We start from the raw sequence: 17,499 nt of genomic DNA on the forward strand, positions 1-17,499 counted from the left end.
CTCAGGGGTCAGTACTGGGACCAACATTTTTCAATATATTCATCAACGATTTGGACAAGGGAATAGAGTGACTGTCAGCAAGTTTGCTGATGACACCAAGCTGGAGGAGTGGTGACACTGGAAGCTGTGCTGCCATCAGAGACCTGGACAGGCTGGAGAGCTGGGCGGGGAATAACCTGATGAAATTTGACAAGGGCAAGTGTAGAGTCCTGCATCTGGGCAGGAACAACCCCAGGTTCCAGTATAGGTTGGGACATTACATATTAGAGAGCAGTGTAGGGAAAGGGACCTGGGGGTCCTGGGGACAGCAGGGTGACCATGAGCCAGCACTGGCCCTTGTGGCCAGGAAGCCAATGGTACCTGGGGTGGGTTAGAAGGGGGTGGTCAGTAGGTCAGAGAGGTTCTCCTGCCCCTCTGCTCTGCCCTGGGGAGACCACACCTGGAATATTGTGTCCAGTTGTGGCCCCTCAGTTCCAGCAGGACAGGGAACTGCTGGAGAGAGTCCAGCGCAGCCACCAAGATGCTGGAGGGAGTGGAGCATCTCCCGTGTGAGGAAAGGCTGAGGGAGCTGGGGCTCTGGAGCTGGACAAGAGGACACTGAGGGGGGACTCATTCCTGGGGACCAATATGGAAAGCGGGAGTGTCAGGAGGATGGAGCCAGGCTCTTCTGGTGACAACCAGTGACAGGACAAGGGGTAATGGGATCAAGGTGGAACACAAGAGGTTCTGCTTAAATTTGAGAAGCAACTTGTTGGGGTGAGGGTGCCAGAGCCTGGCCCAGGCTGCTCAGGGGGTTGTGGAGTCTCCTTCTGTGCAGACATTCCAACCCGCCTGGACACCTTCCTGTGTAACCTCATCTGGGTGTTCCTGCTCCATGGGGGGATTGCACTGGATGAGCTTTCCAGGTCCCTTCCCATCCCAAACATACTGTGATACTGTGAACACGCTCAGAAACCCAGAGCCAACCCCAAACGGGTCCTGCAAACCTTTCCGTGCAAGATTTCTTGGAAGACGAACGAGGAAAGCACGGAACACAAGCACAGCCCCGGCAGCGGGGGGACCCAGCTCTGTGGGGCCAGGGCACGGGAGGAGGTGCTGGGGTAACCCAGAGGCGCCACGGTCCCTGCACGGCCGGGCCGGGTGAGTCACGCTCTGTGCATCCCGTGGGGATCCGCTCTGCAGCCCGGCAGCGAACAGGAGCAGTGGAGGGGACAGCAGGATGGCGCTCAGGGGGAAGAAAACCAAACTGCAGCTGCACAGACCCTGCAGAAAACAAAACCTCTCCCCAGAGGCGCGCCGTCACCCTGCTCCCCATCTCCAGCCCCTGTCTCGGGTTCTCCAAGCCCTCCCGTGCTTTGGCAATGGCTTTTGCGTTTCCAGCTCTATACACTGTACTTATTTTCCCTCCCCCCGAGATGTCCTGATTCCCCAGGGACGGGGGTTATCTCCCTGTGGCATGTGAAGCATGTCCCTGCCTCTGGTTTCAAAACCATGTGCCTGGGCAGCAGAGGATGAGGATGAGGAGGAGGAGGAGACACAGGCACTCTGGCATTAACTGTTTGTGCACCACAAACACCAGCAGCCTCCCAACCCGACGGCGTGTTTGGGTGTAATCAGCCTGTTGAAAAGGATCCAGGGTGTTCTGACAGCAGTGTGCGACGCTGCAGGGCTTTCTGGAGTCTTGTCTGAAAGGATAATGGACCTGGGTGTTCTGATTTCTGCACGTTCTTTCCATTTTTCCCCCACAAGGGGGAAAGGGGATTTTCAGACATGCAGATATCCTGTAAAGTGCTGCTTCAGTACTTTAATGTTGCAGAAATAATGTTTCTTGGACTTGATCTGAAACTCACTCGCGGCAGCGGGAAGCCGTTATTTGCAGTGAGGTTTGAAGCAGCTCAAGTGGAAGTGGCCACATTTCCTCCGGTTATGCCAAATTCTGAGCAGGGGAGGAGAATTTTTGTTTCCCCAGCGCCCGGTGCAGGAGGTGGGTCCTTGTGCTCACACGCACTTTGCAAAAATCTCGTCCCAGTTTTCAGGGTCTTACAGCAGGCAGCGTTTATTTTCTTACTTGAGGCCACTCTTTGCCACATTTAATAATTGCACAGTAATTCTTGAGCTCATTGCTCCACCCCGAAGCTGCTGTGCCGCCAGCCTGGGGCCTCGCAGGGGCAGAGCAGGACGGATTTGTCACCGCGCGGCTGCCGGTGAGTCACAGCTGAGGCACGAGGAGCAGCAGCGACCGACAGGGGTGCGATCCGCCGCCAGCATGGACGGGAAACACGGAACACAGAACGGTCACAGAACACAGAACGAGCACAGAATGATCACAGAATGATCACAGAATGATCACAGAATCATTTTGGCTGGGAGAGCCCCTCAAGATCATCGAGTCCACCCGTGTCAGGGATTGGCTCAAGGAGCATGGACATGAGTCCACCGAGCAACTGTACGAGCAGAGCCCATTTTAGTTCACATAAGTAAGCCTTAGTTAGCTTGTCTATTAGGCCGTGGGAAAGGGGGGGAATGGAAAAGTACTGACTAAGGCAGGGTCAGCCTGTCCTTGAAGAGATAAGAGTCAGAAGAGTGCGGGATGCGCATAGCTAGCTAAACCCAAGTAGGTGGAGTAAGTAAATGTAACCTTTTAGTGCTTAGCCTATTAGATAGAGACAAGTATGCATAATTATGGTGTTTGGTATAAATACACGCTATCTCGGGCAATAAAGTGGAATCATCCTTTATCACTCACATTGAGTCGGCCTGCATGTTTTCCTCAGCCGCGTACTCGCACACCCGTTCCCCCACCCCATGTCCTGAGAGCCTCATGTCCATCTGTCCAGCCCTCCAGGGCTGGTGACTCCAGCACTGCCCTGGGCAGCCTGTTCAATGCCCCACAGCCCTTTGGGGAAGAAATTGTTCCCACATCCAACCTCAACCTCCCCTGGTGCAACTTGAGGCCGTTTCCTCTGCTCCTGGCGCTTGTTCCTGGGGAGCAGAGCCCGACCCCCCTGGCTCCAAGCTCCTTTCAGGCAGTTCAGAGATCAGAAGGTCTCCCCTCAGCTCCTGTTCTCCAGCTGAACCCCCAGGTCCCTCAGCCGCTCCATCACACTTGTGCTGCAGCCCCTCACCAGCTCCGTTCCCTCCTCTGCACTCTCTCTAGTGCCTCAATGTCCTTCTGATGATGAGGGGCCCAGAACTGCCCCCAGGATTAGTGGTTTGTCCTCCCCAGGTCCCAGCACAGGGACGGTCACTGCCCTGGTCCCGCTGGCCACCCCAGTGCTGGTACCAGCCAGGATCCTGTGGCCTCTTGGCCACCTGGGCACACGCTGGCTCATGTTTAGCCGCTGTCACCAACACCCCCAGGGCCTTTTCCAGCCGCTCTTCCCCAGCTGCAGCGTTCATGGGGATCTGTGGTTCAGCCCCCTCACCTGCCTGGGGGCTTCTCTGCCCTTTGTTCTGGGGATCAGGGGGGATCAAGCACCTGGGTTTGGAAAGGGGGCGGGGGGCAGGTTTTGTGCCGGCAGGCGCAGAGCACACCGTGAGCCGGGGCGGACGCGCTGGTTTCGGCAGGACGAGCCCGGGCATGGTGCGGCTGTCCTGGGCAGGGTCACCGCAAGTAGCTCCACACCAAATAAATGCATTTCCTCAAGAGGAGAACTTCCCGGAGTGTCACTGCTCTGCTGCCCATGGCAACTTGAAATACTCCAGGTTTTGCAATGTCTGGGGCTGGTGTATACAAATTGTCAGTTCCTGCATATCTCATATCAGAGCATCTGTACATGTGCCATCCACCCACCTGTGCTGAGGTGACTGTGTTTGCAGACCGCGTTTCCATCGCCCAGGGCTGGGGTCAGTGCCCGGAGGGAGCAGAGCATCCCCTCCACCACCCGCCTCGGAGGAGCCGCAAATTCCTGTGGGTGGAAATGACAGGTTCTGGGGTTTGTGGTGCGGTTGGGATCCTGTTTACCTCTGGCAGTGATTTGCACATCACCTGGATTTAAATTGCGCTGGGTTGCTCTGTCAAGTGTTTTCTCTGCAAACCAAGTCCCCTCACTCCTGCACCGACGCCTGGTCCCAAACATGCATGGGGGCAGGTCTTGCTGCAGTGCAGGGCCACCCCACCGCACACCGCGGGACAGATGGAACTAACGCACGGCTTAAAATATAAAGAAGAAGTACTCCCTGGGGAGAGCAGTGATGCTGAGAGCACGTTATCTGCGCTACAGCTCTGTAAACGCTCCATCTCATAGAGGAGTGTGAGCAGAGCAGGAGCTGCTGCAAGCCGGGGTGTCCACGAGCAACGCACCGTGGACACTTGCCCCCTGTCACCCCCTGGCCACTCAGATGAAGCCATGGTTTATATTATTGTGCAGTTTGGCATCTACAAAACAGCTGCAATCAGTTATGGAGGCGAGAGCGATCTGTTTGGCCACAGTGAAGCACACAAAAAGCGAGGGTTGTTGGGGTTTTTAATTTGCACTGAACCGAATGTCAAGCCAAGCTGTACTGAGTGCTGTGGTCCTGTTTCCAGGTACTCACTTATCTCTGGTTCTGCCCATTGTTAGTTCAATTTGCTTTCTTTTTTTAGTAATGACAAATGTACACTGCCCTCAAAACAGCATATAGCTGTAAAATGTTTTCCACATTACCCATGTTTCCCTTCCAAACAATCCCAGTTTATTTCCTCACATTTCTGAAGCAGGAAAGAATTTTCTGCGAAGCAGTGTCGCAATTTTCCATAAAACATTTCTGTGCCAGGCTGCACTTACTTTCACTTCCTTTCTGCTGTTTTGACTGGAAGCTGTGGTTGTCAAAAGGCACCAGTCCCAGCATTAATCTGAGGAGAGACCTGTGAGACTCAGTCCTGCCGAGCGCATACGGTCGCCAGCGATGAAGAAGAGCTCAAACCGCACAATGAGGAACAGCGAAGCAGGAGATGGCAATAATGTCATGCTGTAAGCACAGCTATTTTTTGAAGACATGGTTATTAATATTAATGCAGCCTTTAGCATGTTAGTCTCACTTTCAGACAAGGCACAAGTTAGCTGAGCAAAGCGCGGGAGGAACCAGCCACTAACGAGGCTGCTAAATGCAGAACACAACCAAGCCAGGCTGGGCTCCTCCGCGTGGTGATGTTCTCAGGAGCAGCTGACTGCTCTGGTCCCCGTGTCCAGGCACGTCACGTAGCCACGGTTGGCAAAGTATCTGACAGTGGTTTTTCTTAAGTCTAGAGTGCAACCAATAAATTGTGTGTGTGTATATTTAAAATGTGCATACGCAGAATCCCAGAATGTGAGGGGTTGGAAGGGACCTGGAAAGCTCAGGCAGTACAATCCTCCCTGGGATTTCCATCTTGATCCCCAGGAATGAGTCCCCCCTCCGTCTCCTCTTGTCCAGCTCCAGAGCCCCAGCTCCCTCAGCCTTTCCTCACACGGGAGATGCTCCACTCCCTCCAGCATCTTGGTGGCTGCGCTGGACTCTCTCCAGCAGTTCCCTGTCCTGCTGGAACTGAGGGGCCACAACTGGACACAATATTCCAGGTGTGGTCTCCCCAGGGCAGAGCAGAGGGGCAGGAGAACCTCTCTGACCTACTGACCACCCCCTTCTAACCCACCCCAGGTACCATTGGCTTCCTGGCCACAAGGGCACAGTGCTGGCTCATGGACACCCTGCTGTCCCCAGGACCCCCAGGTCCCTTTCCCTACACTGCTCTCTAATAGGTCGTTCTTTGACTTACACTGGAACCTGGGGTTGTTCCTGCCCAGATTCAAGACTCTACACTTGCCCTTGTTCTATTTCATTAAATTTCTCCCTGCCCAGCTCTCCAGCCTGTCCAGGTCTCTGGATGGCAGCACAGCTTCCAGTGTCACCACTCCTCCCATACGGCTGCATGAATGTGTGTGTCTGCATGCACATACATTTTGCACATGTAATTATGCCGTTATAAGTGCACGCTTAGATGCAAACCATGGTTAGGCTTCTGACAGCCAGCATACCAAAGCGGACAAGCCATGTAACAACTATTCTTCACTGTTAATAGCCCCATTTTCAAGCTCTATAATCACATCAGTAATGCGGTGTGACCGAAAGGATTGCTCACAAACAAAAGCCGGGGTGAATGCCTTTATGTGCTGCAAGGATCCTGTGTGACCCCGAACCTCCCTCAGTCCTCCCAGGTCTCCGTTTACCAAAAGCAAAGGCAACAGCCTCCCCCAGGAACGGGAACGGGGCTCCCCCATCCCCACCGTCCGGGGCCGCGTCCCTGCACGAGCCATGCGCGTGTTGCAGCTCACTGGAATTTCATGCTTGGCAGAGGGTATTTCATAGCCTGTCACCAGTGAGGAGGGAAACATGATGGAAAAACGCTTGTAATAACTGATGTGCTGTTTCATAACCAGCTGCTGAAAGCACACGAGAAGCATCACCTTACGAAGGCTGAGCGAGGCAGGTGGAGGTGATATCTTCCTCCCTTTCCCGGCCCTAGACATTCTCTGAGGCTCCTAGCAAAATCCTGTCTTAAGCTTCTGTGAGGTCAGTGTAAACTAATTCTACCTTTCAGTGCTGTTTTGTTGTAAATTATCATCTTTTAGTCTTTAGTCATTAGTCTTTTATTCACCTGGGAATCATGCGAATATTCCTTAGTGATACGGTGCATTACATCACATACTTGTACAAAATAGCTGCAAGACAGACATACATGTATGTATGACTGTATACACACTATGGAAAGTAGCCAACTGTTGGTTTTATTTTTGATTTTGGATTAGTTGTAAACTATACTCTGATCCATCTTGGGCTTCTTCAGCATAAATTGCATTTATCAGTGCATAAGTAATAAAGTGAGAAAAAGAAAACATAGAACAAAACAGAAAAAAAAAAAAAAAAAAAAAAAGAGAGATATATCCGGTAAAACCTTTTCTTAATTACCCTGTGATGACTCATTTGAAAGTCATCCACATAAATGATTTACTGCATCTCTGCAAACCAAACAACTTTGAGCTCCTTTCACAGGGTGCATTTTAGAAAACCACAGCTATTTTTCACAACCCTTCCTCCCTGAAAGCCTCTTTTAACACCAAGTACCCCAGGATTAATTGCACGCGAAGGGGTGTTTTGACCGGCGGGGACCGCTGCGCACCCTGATGGTCAGGGACGAGTGCAGCCCCGCTGGAGCAAATGCTCTTGCTTTTAAGTAAACTGGTTTTGCTGCAAATGCAGCTGAGGTGAGAAAACGTCCAAGAAATACATTAAAGTTTTAATCTCCTGCATGGGTTTTTATGATTTGCAAGATATAGAGCTGACGCAAACAGTTTTGCTAAATTCAGCGTGTTGAAAATGTAAAATGTGCCTAAAAGGTGCTTTATTTTATTAGCATGTTTTTCTATCGATTTGAGACTTTGCAGTGTATCAAGACTTTAAAATTTACTTCTAAACAGATATTTTTTTGTCTCGCCTCGCACAGAGCTCTCCAAAGCTTTCCTTACTGCAGTTTCTACTTAGAGACTAATCTAAGCCTACAGTTGGAGAATCTGAGATAGATGGTATTATTTTCACACGTATAAATCAGGTTTATAAAAACAAACATGCCCAGGGCACACGTTTTACTGTAGTTTCACAACTTGGTTTGCACTTTAGGGAACACACCGATGTCAGGGGCGTGTTTTCAGCTGGAAGCGGCGGGCGGGACGCGCGGCGGGCCGGCGCTCCCGCATAGCTGCGATGTTTGGCACTCGCGGCGCTCACGCCTCGCTCCCCCGCTGCGTCTCCGTTTGGACCCCGCTCGCAGTCACGACCTGTCCTCCCTCCATCTGGGATCTGCCCTGTTTCGGCGTGAGGAAATAGAACATCTGGAGAAATAAAAACTTCTGTACCTATCACCCCCATTCAGCCCTCCGGTCGTTATTCAAACTTACTTACAAAGTTACTTTTGCGGTGAAATCCCACCGCAGTATTTAGGGATTTACAAAACAACAAAACCCACGGAAAACTCCAGTTTTCTCTTGGTTGGTGACAAAGCTCGGTGTTTGTGTCTGTGGAAAGGACATTTCATTCAGCAGTGGAGCGGAGTCCAGCAGGACATCTCCAAACCACACTAAACAAGCAGAGGACATATCAATTATATGATAAAAGAGAACATATTTATAACACATATAAAAATACGGCTATTGATATATACAGCAAGAAACCTTTCTTTTCAACAATAAGGATTTGGATTATTGATTTATATAGCAGGGATGTTATCAAACTATTTGCTTTTATCAACAAACAGAATCACCACAACATTTACCGAATGCTTAGCGAACAAAAACAGTAGAAGAAGAAATTAAATGTACTTGTCCATCTCTGTTAATGTTCATGTGTTAAAACAGGGTGGGACTCTGTGCATCAGATTAAAAAATACGTAAATCCTGACAGTTTTGGTTTGGGGAGGAAGAGAACAGAAAGAAAACTCCTGGTTAGTTCCTTGGTAGACCAGAGGAAGAGGAGGAAAGAGATTAAACAAGCAGCTTGCCCAACTGGTTTTTATCCTTACTTTTAGACTGATTTTTTTTTTAACTACCCTAGGTAAAAATGCAATTACACAAGAGATCTTGAACTTTATTTTGTAAGTTTGGGGAATGACTCATAAGCTTGCAGTAGTACTATTATGCAAGTTACACTAATAAAATATGTATGCTTGGCAAAAATTTGATCCGATTCTGCCAGAATTTTGAGCACCTTTTAATTCAGAGGCACTTGACGTCAACTGGAGCCCCTTGGAGATGGAGCATGGTAGGGAAAAATGAGTCTGTCACTCTGGATTCCAAATTTAGGCTCCTAATACCTTGAGTTACACGTAAATGTATCCACGAGACGTATCTCAGAGTGACTATTAAAAGCATAAAGAAGGTTTTTAAATACACATTATCACAGTAAGAACCTGTGTTCCTGATGTGGCCACCCCATGTTGCTCCAGCCAACATGCATTGAACAAACTGTGTGTCTGGACTATCCATCGTCTCCTGCTTCTGTTTCTGACCAGCAGAATCCCACGACCAACGCCGTGTAAAATCTCAGCATTTGTGGGTTTGTTCGGTCGCAGACGCTATGAAGGAATAAGTAGAAATTGCAATAGAAAAAACAACATGAATTTGAAATTGCACACCTGTACGCTGCTGAAAGCTGTAAGAAAAACTTATCTTTTCCTGGTTACAGATAAAAAGTGTCAGGCTGACGTGGATAATTACTAGCAACTCCTCCACTCAAATACCCAGATCTTCACCCAAATGATCAAACCGTTGGGGTGGTGTTTAGGCCTGCAGTGGATCGAGAGCTGACTCAGGCACCCGTCAGCTGAGATCCTCTTTGTTAGAGGAACAAGTCTCTGCTTTTCCGGCCCCTGGTAAATATGTGCTGTCTACACCCTTTACGTATAAAAGAAATCTAAACTAGTTAAGAAGAAGTATATGCAGAAAATGCCAGTAAATGATGGTTTCTTAAAGCAGTGGCATACTAGAGGAGGCTTCTAATAGAAAAAGCTGTGCCAAGCCTTTTGCCCCAAAGCGAGATTTCCTTGCGAGGCTGGAGCCCAGTCGGTTTCCACAACACTGCAGATGGGCTGGAGTAAGTGTCTGAGCATTTTTCCTCCATCCTGCAGCTATCCAGCGCTCAGATCTCACCTACATACCTGACTTCTTACTGGGAGAGCTCAGAACTGACGATGTGTTTCTGGATCAGCAGAACCCTCAACACCCAGCATGACACAGACTGACATCACCAGGGGTTCAATCTATTAATGCCTCGTTACTGTGCAGCACGGCAATTAAATTACTGTCAGCTCCAGTGGTTTGACATCGTCTCGAGAGGTGATGCACAGCGAGGCGTCCCGGAGCACCGTGTCAGCAGGGAGGGTCCGCTGCCCGCGGCCGAGGAATGCAGCACAATCTGTTAGACCTGTTGGAGTGACTGCAGATAGAACAGCGCCCAAGAGCCTGGTGTGGAAGTCACGCACCCAGCACAGCCCTCGCCTCCTCCTCCTCCAGAGCACCCTGCCTAGATACACGTCGCTGTAAGCCCGTCCCGCACAAGCAGTTCGCATTTTCACGGCCAGATGCAATACAGACCTCAGGTGAAGGCTGAATTTTAGGCAGGTGACCCATGGAGTGGAATGCAAAACCCATACAAGTCACAGGCTGAAGCACTTCAAAAGCCAGCCATAAATCTGCACGGAGATAATCAGAAAGGAGGAGCAGGGACAGCTTTAACCTGTTCTTCCTCTCTGGAGATTAATGCCATTCCCCAGGGCCTGAGGGGGTTCACCCTCACCCACCCGTCCCCTTGTCTCTGACCAGAGAGGGCCTGAGCGCTAAGTGGGGTTACAGGCTTCCCACAAAGTGACTTAGTCCTGCTGCCTCTTCCCTGGAGGGAGCAGGGAATAGAACCATAGAATCATTTGGGTTGGAAGGGAACATCAAGATCATTGAGTTGAACCGTGACCTAAATCTGTCGCTAAACCGTGTCCATAAGAACCTCATCTGTCCAACCCTCCAGGGCTGGTGACTCCAGCACTGCCCTGGGCAGCCTGTTCAATGCCCCACAGCCCTTTGGGGAGAAATGGTTCCCACATCCAACCTCAACCTCCCCTGGTGCAACTTGAGGCCGTTTCCTCTGCTCCTGGCGCTTGTTCCTGGGGAGCAGAGCCCGACCCCCCTGGCTCCAAGCTCCTTTCAGGCAGTTCAGAGCTCTGGGTGTGAGTCCAGGGTCTGGGGGCCAGAGCAGCCACAGGCACCCACTGCCCATCCCCGTTTTGGGGATGCTGTGACAGTGCAGGACCTGCCTCGCCGCCACCCTCCAGCTGAGGGCCAGGTGTGCAAACCAAACGCTTTCAATTTGAGAGACGTTCTCTGTCCTGGAGAGACCACCTCTGGAATACTGGGGCTCTGGAGCTTGGAGGAGACTGAGGGGTGACTCATTCCTGGGGATCAATACGGAAAGGGGGAGTGTCAGGAGGATGGAGCCAGGCTCTTCTGGTGACAACCAGTGACAGGACAAGGGGCAATGGGTGCAAACTGGAACACAGGAGGTTCCACTTAAATATGAAAAGAAACTTGTTCCTGGTGAGGGTGTCAGAGCCTGGCCCAGGCTGCCCAGGGGGTTGTGGAGTCTCCTTCTGTGCAGACATTCCAACCCGCCTGGACACCTTCCTGTGTAACCTCATCTGGGTGTTCCTGCTCCATGGGGGGATTGCACTGCATGAGCTTGCCAGGGCCCTTCCAGTCCCTGGCATTCTGGGATTTTGTGATTTTCCACGGGGAAGGGCCGAGGGACTTTCATGAGGAAAAGGAAAACTGCGTTTTTACCCCCGCTCCCCCCCCAAATCGCACTTTTTAAGTGTCGGGCGAGCGCTGTCCTGTCGCGGGCGCGGACCCCGGGAGCCGCCACCGCCCTCCCGGCCCCGCCCGGCCGCCCCAGCCCGAACCGCGGCCGCCGCCTCCCCCGCGGCCCGGCCCGGCAGGAAGGGGAGGGACCGTCCGCCGGGCGGGACGGCCGTGCCGCTGGGACCGCTGTGAGCTGCCGCCGCTGCCCCCGCCGCCCCCCGCTGCCCCGGGGCCCCGCCGCCATGTCTCAGCCCGGGCCGGGGCGGCAGCCGCCCCCCGCCGCGGTAAGCTGGGGCGGGCTGCGCGGGCGGGGTGGCGGTGTCGGGGCCGCGGAGCCGCCCTGCTGCGGGGGAGGCGGTGGCGGGGCCGCCCCGGGGCGGAGGCGCTGGCGGGCGCGGCCCGGCCGAGCCGTGAGGGAGCAGCGGCAGCGCCATGGCCTTCGCGCGGTGGTGGTACGCCATGGTAAAGCGGGCCGGGCGCGGGCGGGCGGGGGTCCCGGGCGTGCCTCCCCTCTCCGGCGCGGCGGCTTAGGGAGCGGTACGGAAAGGATTTTGTGGTGACGGGAGGCGAGGCGGCGCTTTTTTTAAACGCCGGTATTTCAGGTCAGATGAGAACTCGTCGCTCTCTTGTAATCCCTCCGCGGTCTTTGACAAGCAGCACAAAGCCGGGATTTTTTCCTGCCGTCGGCTGTTTGCATAATCCCCTGAATAACGCAAACTCGCTGATGAAACTAACGCCCCGTCAAGACACGTCGGTTTGCAACACAGGGCAGGGGACGGTACGGGACAGTTTCTGATTCGGCAATAGCTCCTCGGCGGCTCTCCGCGGACACGCGTGTCCCGCCGCAGGTGGGTGGTGGGTGGCCGGGGGCAGCGTCGCTCGCCAGGCGCTCCCCGAGCAAACCCCGGCTCTGCGGTGGATGCCTGCGGCTCGGTCGCGGCGAGGAACCTGCCGCTGCTTCAAAACTCGTCCTTGTGATCCATTAGTCGTTCGAGGAACCAGTTTCTATCTCTATGGAGCAGCGAAAAAAACAGTCTGCATTCTGTTAAAGTTTTACAGAAAGTGTGTGTCGCGTAAGGTGGCTGTCAAGAGAACACATCGCTTTAAAGTATTTCATAAGTATGTAATCAGGTAGATGAAATCTGTTGAGTTTACGACTCTGCTTTTAAATTGCTCCGAGTAGCTTGGAGCGGTGTTTAGTAATGTTTTCAAGTCTTATTCGTTGCACCAAGTCAAACCAGTGATACCGTGTGGCAGAGGTGACACGAAGTCACAAGGAGGGCAGTTTGGGGTGGCCGTGTTAGGTGGTGGCGGGTCCTGGGTCACTGAATCCCGGGTGAGAAAAGATACTACGGCAAGGCCTTAGTGGTCGCCCGTGACCGGGGAAGGAGGCGGCTCCTGCAGGCGCTCTGTTGGAAACCCGTCGTCAGGGTTGTTGGAGCCGTCGCGTGTCCCGTGCTCGTGCATCACACCGGCAGTTTCTGCCCCAGACACGTTGCGGTGTAAAGGATGAATAAGTGAACCAGAAAAGGTGTGAGACTGAAACAGGTGCAAAAGAAATTCAGTGATTGCCCTACCAAGGTTTTTGCTGGTTGGCATATTTACAGCAGAAGGGGGTGCCTGCTGGAAGAATCTAGTTTTCACCTTTCCATTCTTTACATTGTTTGATTGTGGTTCCCCTGACACCTCTGACCATCTGGGAGTTTTCTGTGCAGCATCAAAGATCTGCTTCTTCACCATTTGAACTGAAAGCAAAGGTGGAAGTCCTATCTGTATAAAATTACACGTGTCCTTTAATATCTGTAATGCGCAACTGGTTGGCTTCAGCTGAGATTCTTGCAAGGAGGCTCCCTTCTCACCCCGTTACCGAGCGTGTCGTCGCTGCGGTCCCGCGGGAAGCTGCGCGGTGTTTGGGACGGAGGCTCCGCGCTGCTGATGGGGCTCCCCAGGCCAAGAAGTAATTTGTTGAAGCAAGACCTTTGGCTGAGATCTGATTTTTGCAAGCACAGGCTGAGAATGCAGCCATGTGTTTGGTTGTTGGTGTTTTGCTCTGCGTTGTTCACCTAGGCCAGTTACTTTCTGTTTCACGGATGCCCTTTGAATCAGAAGTTAAAGGTGTGTCTGTAAGGCAAGAGTGCCGTGACATTTTTGTGTGCTGTAGAACAGGCTGAAGATCTCCCGATAAACTTTTTTGTTCATCACACTTCTTTGTGCATTTTGTGAGGACATGACTATGGGTCAGTTTCCTTGTTTAGGTTTTAGTGGAGTTGGAAAATACTTTGAGCCAGCTTAACAACTATAAGGAATTGTTGTTAGTTCAGTAGTTAAACTAAAAGTGTAACTTAACTGTGCACCCACTGTTAATGTGACAGAGCTGGAGCTGCTCCTGTCCGCTTGGTTATGGGTATGTTATTAGTGAATGAACGTGCCACTTTGGCATTGTAAGGAGAGATAAGCACAAAAAAGGAAAGAATACCCAAGGGAAAAACCAACTGTGTCATCCGCTTGGCAGAGTGAAGGAGCAATGCGTGCATGCTGTCCCAGAAGAACTGAGCTAGTCTCTTGTGAAGCAGATGGGCTTATTGGTTTAGTTGTGTCTATTTATTTTAACTAGAAGGTTCAAAGCGTGGAAATGCAGAGCAGAAAAGAGCTGTTGGCGGGTATTTTTGAAACAGGACCCCTTCTGGTATCCCTGAAGCATCAGCTGTTCAGGGAACCTCAGAAGTGGTGCTGGGAAGTTGTGCTTTCCAAGGTTAACTCCTCAGCATGCTGGACGTCCAAGCGAGGTAAAACTTCCACAGGCTGCTTCGTTACCTGAGGCCGGGAAGTATCAGCACTTAATGTGTACACAGTGTGTGACTCCATCTTAGGGGCAAAATGTCAGTTTGATTGGGCCATACATGCTTTGGTCCCATATGTAAAATAAACAGCATTTGGCCTTTAATTCAAGGTCTCATAGGTGCTGTTTGACGTGGCCTTCTGCGGGGAAGACGGCATGCATTTAATCTCTCTCCAGCTTCAGTTTAGGGGCGGCAAAGTTGTGGTCCTTGTCATATAATCACAGATGGTTTGTGCTGCAGGGCCCTCCCCAGCCCCCCCAGCCCCCTGCCATGACAGGGACATCTTCAGCAGCTCAGGGTGCTCAGAGCCCCGTCCAGCCTGGCCTGGGATGTCTCAGGGATGGTTCATCCACCACCTCTCTGGGTACCTGGCACAGGCTCTCACCACCCTCAGGGCAACAATTTCTTCCTCATGTCCGGCCTGAATCTCCCTCCTTTAGTTTAAACCATCACCCCTTGTCCTGTCACAACAGGCCCTGCTCTAAAGTCTGTCCCATCTTTCTCATGGCCCCTTTTAAGCACTGAAAGGTGCACTAAGGTGTCCCAGAGCTTCTCTTCTCCAGTGAACACCCCAGCTCTCTCACCTGTCCCCAGCAGAGCTGTTCCAGCCTCGGGTCATTCCCGTGGCTCCTCTGGCCCCTCTCCAGCAGCTCCATGTGTGTCTGTGCTGAGGACCCAGAGCTGGACCAGCACTGCAGGGGGGTCTCAGCAGAGCGGAGCAGAGGGGCAGGATCCCCCAAACCTGCTGCCCACGGGCTGGGGATGCAGCCCAGGGCACCATTGGCTTCTGGGCTGCGAGCGCACATGGCGGCTCATGGCCGATCTCTCAGCCCGGTGCCCCCAAGTCCTTCTGCTGGGGCTGCTCTCCATCCTGCACCCCAGCCGGGACTGGTACCGGGGGCTGTCCCACCAGGGCAGGACCTGGCACTTGGCCTCGTTGAACCTGAGGAGGTTTGCATGGATCCACTTCTCGAGCTCATCCAGATTCCTGCCCATTCCTTCTGCTCTCTGGCCAGTGGGGCCACCCTGGGTTGTCATTTGGTGTGGAGGGGGCGCAGGGAACGCTGCCCCCCCGCCCCGTCCTGCCCTGCGCGGGCAGCGCGAGCCCCGGCCTGGGGATGGGAAACAGGAGCGTGTGCTGGGGCAGACACAGAAGCCCTGACACCCAGGGACCAAGTGGGGAGGCAAATGAATAGAAGCAATAAAATACTACATGTAATGTACAGGAAGATGTGCTGGATTCAGGATACGCGTGGCTTTCTGAGTGTTGTGATGCTGAGTGCTTAGGGACGGAGCCTGGTCTGCACAGCCGGGCTTTGCTGGGCAGGAGCTGCAGCTCCTGAGCCTTAGGGCAGTGCCAGCTCTTTTATCACAAGAGCACGCTCACTGACGTGGCTTTTACTGGAATGCATGTGGTCTATTTTTATGGTATTAGAGCCGTAAAAAGCACAGATAACACGGTTGATTGTGTCTGTACTGAAAGTGCTATGATGGGGCAGTGAATCGATTCATCTGTTACCTGAAAAGACAACCTACAGGCCTTGTTTTTCCTCTGAAGAGGCACAATTGGAATATGAGAATAGCATTTCCAATTTTAAAACTTGTCAAGCATCTTAGCCATGCCCAAAAACATTTTAAAAATTCGATTATTAGAGGTTTTCTAAAACAATTTTTGAAGTTTTGTCGTGTACCACCGTAATGGAAACTGATTGGAAACATGCTGTTTTTTTACTTTTAGTTTTATTTGTTCATTCAGCTGTAGTATTTTCGCGTGATGTGCATGAACACATTCCGGTTGAAAACAGTATGGCGATACATGGATCATTACTTTCTCCCTATAGCCATGTAAAGAAAGATCTGTAGGAACTCTTTACTTTAATGGGTTAGCAAAGTTTACCTCCTGCTGCTCAATCCTAAAAACAGAAGGGAATAAATTAGTCTCAAATAATCTCTTGTTTTTACTTAACAAAACAAAGCAGACGTGAATTCTCATTCCCAGATGGCTCAGTTGCTGTGGGAAGTTACTCTTGCTATTAGAAAATGGCTATATTGTATTGCCTTTTATATTGGCAGAAGAATTTCTTGTTTCTTGCTTTTTTAGACTCTAAGGATTAAACAATATGCTTTTGAAGAAGACTTTTTGGCAGTTCACCACTTTTCAGAGATGCGGAGTAAACCGTGCTGAATTCCAGTGTGCACGCTGTAAAAACGTGTCTTTCTATACGTTGCCACACGTGGGAAGCAAACGGGGCTGCACGTCAGGATCGATGAAAGCGAGTTCAGAGCGTTGGCGGGGAGGAAAGGTGGGAGAGGTTTGGGCACCCTGGAAGAACTGTACTTCCTAGCGTGCAGCCTTAATTAACTGTTACAGCGTTAATTTTTTATATATGTCAGCAGCAGAATTCTAGAAATTGTAGTAGTGGCTTTAAGTGATTTCACCTGAAGTTATCCAGTTATAAATCCTGTCTGTTAGTGAAAAGGAAAACTTATAATGTTCCCTTCTGTCGTACTGTGGTAGGTGAAAGGAATCATACGTGCGCTAAGATATTTGGGAATTTCTCTACATAAACCGTTTATTTTGGTATCTTAATAACCACATACCTTTCTCTCCGCTTACAGCACGGTGACAAGAAGGCAAGTGGAGCTTCTTCCAAACCAGAAGACAAAAAAGCAGGCTCAGCAGAGGTAAGTGCAAGTGTTTGAACATGCTGAGGAGTAAAGCTGGTAATGGATTTCCTCGTACACAGATTTTTGTCTTATGATAGCAAAGTGGTAGTTTTCAGGCAATTAACTGGTGACTGTTGTCACTCGTTATTCATTCCAGCAATGTATAGTTTTGTCTCGGGCTGCTGCACAGCCTACTGAGAGTATTTATTTGCTCTGCTCATCCTTTCACAAGCACTTCACACCAGTATCAGTGGGAATGATCTCAGTGGGTGTGTCTGTGGGACAGGTGTGATGGTCCTGGTTTTTCGATTGATTGTACAGATGGCTCTTTCCACCTTGTCTGCATCCTGGCTTTTCTTCCGAAAACACAGGTCCACGTTCATACATAGACGTCGTGTGTCTGGGCCGTCTCCTGACACATTTGCACATACGTGGTCGGTGCTGCATTTTAGAAACAACGCTTGTTTTTCGGGATGCTGCCTCCCCAGAAACTGGCGTTTACGGTGCGTGCTGGGGCGCGGGTGCCAGCGCTGGTGGCCCAGGGAGGCCAGCAGCACATTCGCTGAGAAAAATTCACAGAAACTAGTTGTCCACTTGATGGTTTCAAATGATTGATGTACAGGAGGGCAGAAATAGGT

The 17,499-nt window shown here is 51.3% G+C and overlaps 1 protein-coding gene and 2 long non-coding RNA genes across 20 annotated transcripts in view; 2 read left to right on the plus strand and 1 right to left on the minus strand.

The window, feature by feature from the left end:
• The first annotated feature begins 6,267 nt into the window (after positions 1–6,267).
• Positions 6,268–7,897, plus strand: LOC135577335 (uncharacterized). The gene is made up of 2 exons (XR_010469090.1): positions 6,268–6,528; positions 7,633–7,897. It is a non-coding gene; the product is annotated as an uncharacterized LOC135577335 (long non-coding RNA).
• Positions 7,689–10,559, minus strand: LOC110360575 (uncharacterized). 2 transcript variants are annotated; one of them, XR_010469088.1, is made up of 3 exons: positions 9,665–10,559; positions 7,915–9,082; positions 7,689–7,817 (listed from the first exon to the last, which is right to left on the minus strand). It is a non-coding gene; the product is annotated as an uncharacterized LOC110360575 (long non-coding RNA). The 2 variants fall into 2 exon arrangements; XR_010469089.1 differs by having other exon boundaries at positions 10,101–10,213.
• Positions 10,560–11,475: 916 nt separating this feature from the next.
• Positions 11,476–17,499, plus strand: part of CAST (calpastatin) — a 61,193-nt gene continuing 55,169 nt past the window's right edge. For 7 of the 17 annotated variants that reach the window (XM_065046567.1, XM_065046568.1, XM_065046569.1 and 4 more), the window contains exons 1-2: positions 16,447–16,497; positions 16,814–16,879. In XM_065046567.1, the coding sequence (XP_064902639.1) occupies positions 16,462–16,497; positions 16,814–16,879 (102 nt within the window). In that variant the 5' untranslated portion in view covers positions 16,447–16,461. Of the gene's footprint in view, positions 11,817–16,446; positions 16,498–16,813; positions 16,880–17,499 lie in introns of those variants that run through there. The other 10 variants (XM_065046576.1, XM_065046579.1, XM_065046582.1 and 7 more) reach the window with 8 other exon arrangements.

This window comes from Columba livia, chromosome Z (genome assembly GCF_036013475.1).
Source record: "Columba livia isolate bColLiv1 breed racing homer chromosome Z, bColLiv1.pat.W.v2, whole genome shotgun sequence".
Lineage (NCBI taxonomy): Eukaryota > Metazoa > Chordata > Aves > Columbiformes > Columbidae > Columba > Columba livia.